Source organism: Homalodisca vitripennis, chromosome 2 (genome assembly GCF_021130785.1).
Source record: "Homalodisca vitripennis isolate AUS2020 chromosome 2, UT_GWSS_2.1, whole genome shotgun sequence".
NCBI lineage: Eukaryota > Metazoa > Arthropoda > Insecta > Hemiptera > Cicadellidae > Homalodisca > Homalodisca vitripennis.
In genome coordinates, this window is record NC_060208.1 from 224,401,434 (window position 1) to 224,408,985 (window position 7,552).

The following is a 7,552-nucleotide window of genomic DNA, read 5'->3' on the forward strand; positions in this document are numbered from 1 at the left end:
TACATACGCTTTGATACCCTTTTTTATACCCTTTCAGCTTCACATCATCCTCTTTGCAAAATCTAACCCTAATTCTGTCAAAACCGTCACATCATAAAACGCACTATTAGGTTGTGAAATTAGCACAGTCGAGGTATTTACATGTTTTCATCTTTCCGTCCTTCCACAAGGAAGTGTACACTCCAGCTTTTATACCCTCTCTATACCTATTTAGAGCCTGTTTAATAGGATTATTCTCCCCCTCCCCACCGTAGGCCTCGGGCTCATCGTCTACCTCAAAACGAATCTCAATTTTGTTAAAATCCTTAACATCGTAAAAGCTGGCATAGGATGTAAACTTAATGCAGTTGAAGTATCCCAATGATCTCATCTCTACTCCTTCCTTATGACCGCGAATGTATAGCCCCATCGTTGCGAGAGTGTTCAACACTGGGTAGGTAATGTACGTCGGTGTAGGAGTCGCTCAATTTATACCTAACGATCCCCACCACCACCACCACCACCACCACCACTATTACATCATACGTTTTACGTTACCGGGTAAGCAGGGTGTACGCCATGTGGGAGTCATGCAAGAGGAGACAGTATGCCGTCGTGTTTGCCGGAAAATTTATTTTTCGCCTCAAATTCCAATCTCACGTCTACCGGTCCCGACTTGATCGAATCGTTCTGTTTAGAACAATCAATCACATAGAGTGGTGCGTGGGACTTGAACTTTTCAAAATCAACGGTAGGCGCTCCCGGTTTCTGATAGTACGAGCTTTGGAATCTTGTAAACATCTCGTAAAAAATGCACAAGTCACCGTGGACATTGTCGTAAGGATAATATTGCGAATTCAAATACAGTCTTACATTTGTCAGGTCGCAACGGTCAAAAGAAGACGCATCCTTTTTCAGATCATTTTTTCTTCCTGTCTGAAATGCCAAAACAACGTAGCGGGGTTTCTCAATTTGAGAGCTCGTTTTTTTTTATCGTCCAACTCTGACGAGTCGTTTGTGGTAAAGAGGGGTATTCGTGGATTTCCCAGGATCGAAACGGCAGGTGAATCAGAGTATCTTTCTCAATAACACGAAATAATTTCAATTTGTAACTGTCGGATACAGTAATGTGTGGAACACGCCAGTAGAGCGAGGTTATTTCAAAGTCGAGGTTAACCGCATCCGTGCTTTTGACCGCGTTAATGTCGGTAGCCGACCTCAAGATAATCAGTTCCTGTCTGACATTGACCACGATCTTTTTATAATCCTCGGCAAAACCCAGCAACAGTTTTAGAGGCACTGAATATGTAAATTCACTGGCCTGACCGGTTTCACCCGGACCTAGCCAACATGCATTCAAGAGACCAGCCTCCTCCTCTTTCCTGATGGAAATCAGTCCTTTTATTGTACTTGTAATACCTAAATTTTTCACCCTGTCAACCTCTATACCGCCGATCTCGTACCTTATATCGTCGAATAAAAATGCAATAGCGTTGTTTATTAATGTAACACTGGCCGCGGGCCCCATCCGCCTTTTTGGCACGCACTTTTCCGCTGATGTGTAAACTGCTTTCGAACGGTGCTGTAATTATATCCTGTTGACTGATTGGAATCCTGATTTCGTCGTTATTCTTTAGAGTTGACGAGGCGTACGGTTTGTGAGAGTGAAACTCCCAACCGGTTATCGCCTCATCGTACTCGACGGCCGATTCTATCGATAGCAGAGCCATACTTAAAACCCAGCGATCTAATAAACTTGATGTTCTTAGGTGTTAACACCGCGGTCTTTTGTGATCGAATGAGGGGAACGGTGTACGGCACTTCTCTAAATACTAGGCCCATTGCCGTTTCCTTATGTGTATACGTAACGATAACGGTTCGTTTCTAAAGTTTATCAATTCACCGGTCTGGTCCTTTGAGAGAGACAGCTATATTGTTCACCCTACGGACGTTCACAGGTAAATAGATGACTGTGCTCGGTTTCTCGACTATTTTATACCCTGGAGCGACTTGAGGGTAAAAAACTCATGCAGCACGTGTCCTTCTACACCGTTTTGAAAGGATCCTCGGGCGATATTACACTCAACACGTATCGTGTTTACCGTCATAATACTGACGGGGAGGTCGGACATGTGGACTCTATTAGGCTCGAGCATTTTCGCGGTGAAACCTAGTACAGGAGCTAGGGATCCCGATATTTCGAAATGTATCGCTTCACTGCACGATACTTCGGACCTTAGAGTGTTATTGTTTGCCTTAAGACTGAACGTCACGCCTCCGTCAATGTGCGACTTGATATATTCTTCAATGTTTTCAATTTCGTACGACCCTTCATCTATTACTATCTCTTTACCGTTTCCGTAGTGAAACTTGTCATTTACACCCTTTTCAATGTTCGGAATTGTATAGTACGTGGACAGGTCAATTAGGCCGATTTCGTACTCCCCATCGCTCAAATCCATTGGTGGAAAGACCTCACAAGATACGTGCGGGGCCACACCGCTAAGTGAAAACATTATTTGCTAGAAACTTCAAACACAAGTGTCCGCAGACTACTGAGTCATCAGACTGTTTACGCTCATAGTTATACTGTACACTGACACCGGACCCAAAAGTAAGATACGAGTTCTACCGGCGGTCTCAGATTACCAAAACTGTCAAAGTAGTACACTCTATTTCCTAGTTTCTTATAACAGACCCAGTGCGTTCCTTCACCTCGTGAACTGTCCAGATTTACTATGGCCGACTCGTACAGCCGCGGGGTCTTGGGCAGTGTATCCCTCATGTATACACCTCGAAAGTTCGGAATATCGAGTAACCTCGCGTAACGGATCAATTCGTGGTTTGTTAGAGGTTTTATCGGTATCGAGATTGTTGTTTTTTTTTTACAACACCTCTTCCTTTTCCTCACCCCACCACCACCTCCCTCTTTGGGTAAGGTTTCAGGTAGAGACCTCGCCCTTTTGACTTACCCCTCCCTCGCTTTGTCTTTGTTTTTTTCTTTTCTCCCACCCCCAAACGCTGTTTTTAGCTTTCATGGCCGCAGTCACTGCTAAGGCCGCAGCCTTTTCTCCTACACTAGCGTCTCCTGATTTCACCCTTTGCCAAGCTCTTCTGGCCAATTCTTTGTCGGCCTCTCGCCTGTGTTCCAAATCCGTATATTTCGAGTACGCTATATCGTGGATTCTACAAAAAATCGTCCAACTTATTAATACCCTTATCGCCACGTGCAAGTCTCTCAGACAATCGGGTGCCGGGCCGCAGTACCGAAAACCCCCGGGGAGGTGTAATTCAACTGGTAAAGCGTCAACAGCACGATTTATTATGGTGCCTACAGCGGGCAGTGCGTTTCTCAGCGCGCTGGTCACTATACCTCTGCCCCGCTTGACAGCTCGTTTCACTCTGTTTGATTTACGCTTGTGATTCGCCATTTATATACCGTATCACTTTATACAACTGTTTGAGTAACGATTCACGCACACAAGTAATCTGCAGTACGTCGAAGATGTCCGCCTCGGATTTCGTGACAGTACCGGTAAACTCGTCAAACTCCAGCACGTAACTGTCTGTTATAAAGTAAATACGACCGTTTATATACCTGAATCCACCCTTTATAGATCCTGGAACACCTGGGAGTACGCTTGAGGTCATCCCTAACATGGTGCCTGTGAGGGTGCATTCGTTCAACTCTACGACCAAACTTGTCATCGACAAAGAAGTAGGTCTTACCCATATTACTGTTTAATGCTGCATTGACTTTCTTAATTCTGTTATGTACGATTCTGCTAATGGGTCTTTGATTGGACAGTCTAAGTGACGGGTAATCTATAACGTATAAAGTCCTGTCCACAATCATGACTACGTCTCCGTCCGGTCTCTGGTACACGGCTGAGACATTATTAAAGTTCGACGGTAAGAACGTCAACCACTCTGTAATTATCAGAGGATTGGTAAACTCTTCACGCGTTCTATGGGCTTCGTTCAGGCTGAGTATCCAAACGTATTTACCGTTAAAACGCGTACAGTCTGTTTCTCACTACTAAGAACGTGTTGAGTTTGTGCCGTAAATTACAAATGTCCAATTCTGTAGGTGTAGGCGTGGTAGGCCCAGTGGTAGTTGATGTTGTTGTTGTCGTAGTAGTAGTGGATGTTGTAGTGGATGTTGTAGTGGATGATGTTGTGGACGTGGAGGAGGAGGAGGAGGAGGGGACAGGCGGTCCGTACAAAACCTGAATTGCAAGCTGATCGTCTCTGTCCAAATCAAATTCGTACAAGTTGTTGATACCCGATGGCTGGTAATAGGACGGAAACATTACGGATCGTAACACAGACGAATGCTGAAGACCGAGAGCATGGCCTATTTCGTGGACCTAATCACTGTAAAGAACGAAGTCTTCTCCGGTGCGGGTATATTCATTGTAAAGTCCCAGTCCTCTTCGAAATCAAGGTGTATATCCGATTGGTTCAAGCCACGGTCGAGGGAGAAAAGCGTGGCCGAGAACACCGCCCGGACCGTCAAAATCGTAACTGCAAGTGCTTTTTAAGGTAGTACGCCACGTGTTTCTTAGGGGAAATCACTACCATTATAGTGGGATTACTGTAACTTCTACGGAATTCGAGAGCAGAGTGCTTGGAGTACAAGGAAAACGCTCTCTCAAACGATGTTGGCATACTGGATGCCAGAGCCAATCATGTTCCACGTGACCCGAGTTGAGTTCCATTTAACTAATGGGTTCACGGAAAACGGGGCTATGCCTTCGTCCGAGTTACCGCATCTGGGTGTGTCCATCAGCTTCAGCGTCTCCTCGTTTTCATATCCGGTCACCTGTAGTCCAAACCTCTCCTGAAACCTCGTAATGGCGTCCTTAATATTGTTAGTCAGCGATGTTTCGTTGCTGTTGAGATAGCCGTATTTCTCCAAGTACAACAAAGTTTTATTAGCAGCTATCAGAGGAGCTACACACAGAATTAATACCGAGAACCGCATCTCGCCAGGTTCTAAAGTAAACTGACGGTAAAAATGTCAACAACCTACTTATATCTCGATCTCACCACCCTGCTCACCGGGTCCCTAAAGTATGGGTTGACAATGTTGAACCTGATCCACTCGTCTTTATCGGTTAAATGTATAGCGTCCAGCGGCGGAGCCAGTAGTTTGTACATACCGTAATAGACTTCGCTCAGTACTCTCACTAGGTAATTCACGGTCACCGCGTCACTCATGTCGGTAGGATCTCTCAGATTAGTGATTTTACCGGTTTGCGCGTTCCAATCTTGCACCGCTCTGGTCATGGCGTGTTTTTGAAAGTATTTGAGATTAACAGCTTCACCCTCGTATAGAGGCTCTTCAATCTCGCTCAGACGCTTATGTCCCAAAACTCCAATGCCCGTCTTTGCCCATTTGGGGTATACGACTATCTACATACCGTTTAGTCGTAGCGTCCTTAGGCTCGACTGGCCATCCAACGCTGCGGAGTCTGAAATTATTGAAAGTAACGGTAGAATCTCTGATACTCTTGATAGGTGTAAGAGTATGTAGTTGTGACAGAGTGACAGCGTCGTTTAATCCTTCACCATCGCTCAGGTTGATTATTCTTCTCTTTTTAGCGTCTATTATCTCAGTATCGAACGTTAATGTTCTTTTATTTAGCGTTCGCAAGTTGACGGCATCCGCTTCGTTCGTAGGGTTAGCTACGTTAGGTATTCTGTTATTTCTGGCATCGAGTTTTATTCACATTTAGTGTCTTGAGCATATACAGGGTCACATCTGTTTTTAGTGCCATTTAATTTCTTGTCCAAGGTCTGCAGGTTTATAGCGTCTAGACTCTGCTGGGCGTCGGCCACGTTACATAACCGCTTGCCCTTGATATCGTAATCACCGTCTACCGTTATGCGAAACCCGACCCCAGGAGGGGCCTCTTTTACCGGTCTCGCCACCGGTGCGACCAAACTTGTCCACGCTCATTTTGAAACTGTAATCTAAGAGAACATCCTTTACTTTTTATACCAATGCTCTATACCTGGAATTTCCTCTACCACGGATGAGTTTTCAACTCCCTCAACTCTTCCACGATGTTTATAATTTCGTTTTTATGACCCGTATTACCCGCCTCAGCTGAACCTATTAAAACCTTTAATCTCTCACACAATTCATTCGGATCGTCGTAATACACGGGATCAGGGTTTGACATGTCCTTGAAGCCTTTGCCCGAGTAAGCTTTGGGAAATAGTTTTGAAATGACAAGTTCGTATTTTGTCGATTTGTTACGGTTTATGGTACTTTTATAATTGTAACCTCTTTTGTGAGCGTGTGTCCTGTTCAATATATCCTTGTAAGTGACCAAATCAGTTTCATCGTAATGTAACGGTGCGCGTTTAAAGACCAATTCGTACAGACCTTTCGTAGGTTTGTAGTACACATCATCTATGACTATACTGCCGTTACTATCGAAATTTAACACTTTGTTTCCAATCATTAGTGTGGCCGTTATCATAGCGTGGTCCGTATATGGAATCAATCTTTCTTTGACTGGGAATGTCCTTCATCAGTGACTTCATGTACTTGACTGTAAGTGCATTTTGGAATGTGTTTTCCACCCATTGTGAAGCCTCTAGTTGTCCTTTAGCGGTGGAAAGGATATCGCTTGCTTCGGGTAAAGGTGGATCACTAGTCTCCAGCACTTCGTCGTCCTGTAAGTAAGCGGGGTACTCTCTGAGATGATGTTACAGCGGGAGAGAAGAGTTCCTCTTTTATCTCCTGCTGCTCTTCCTCAGGTTCTATTTTTATATTTTCGGAATTCTTGGTTTTCTTTCGCAGTTCAGACAGGAGTGGTTTGTACTGGTTTTCCAGACGTATCTCGGTAGACAGAGTCCCTTGTTTAAACTCCTTATACTTTCGCCTGATGGCCGTTCTCAACTTTGATATCTCGGCTGTAAGCTGTTTCTCGTTCCGCTCCATTTTTATCAATGATGCCACCATCTGTCCGTTTAACATTTATATACGCTTTCCTCATTTGCTCAAAAACATGTGATACATCAATACCTCTGCACTCATCGTATCTTGGAACGAAATGAACCTTCACTCTGTCGTCAAATCTTACCTTCTTCTTGTTTGGCTCCATATTGCACACTGACCGTGTCCGTGTTGAGTTGACACTTTTAACTACGGTAGTTCGACTTGTCTGAAAAACATTGCGCGTTTCTTGTGTTTTCTAAGGTAGTGTATAATGTCACCAAGTGACGCTACCGTACCCAGTTTCCTGAAGTAGACTGATCTCGGTATTTGCACTTGCGCTCGTGATCTAAATACAAACGTCCTCTTCCATCCGTCTCTCCACTGCGGGATCTCGGCCACCGTGTACTTGTCATTCTCTACCGTCTTATCCATGTACTCTTTTAACCGAGCGATAGGGTTCCTCACCCTACCGTGTATATGGATCAGGTATGAGTTGAGTAGCCAGAACTCACAAGGATTGGCTCCTGTAAATCTCCTCCACGCCTCAAACTGATCACGGTTTGTAATACTATACACTCCGTCCATCAGACTTATTCCGAACATTTCACAGTACATAGG

At 44.6% G+C, this 7,552-nt stretch overlaps 1 protein-coding gene across 1 annotated transcript; it reads right to left on the minus strand.

Annotated features, from left to right (window-relative positions):
• Window positions 1–4,633: 4,633 nt before the first annotated feature.
• On the minus strand, window positions 4,634–5,271 carry LOC124356011 (matrilysin-like). Its single transcript, XM_046807156.1, has 2 exons — window positions 5,173–5,271; window positions 4,634–4,894 (listed from the first exon to the last, which is right to left on the minus strand). Exons 1-2 carry the CDS (start codon window positions 5,269–5,271, stop codon window positions 4,634–4,636), a joined length of 360 nt encoding a protein of 119 aa, XP_046663112.1.
• Between the last annotated feature and the right edge of the window lie 2,281 nt (window positions 5,272–7,552).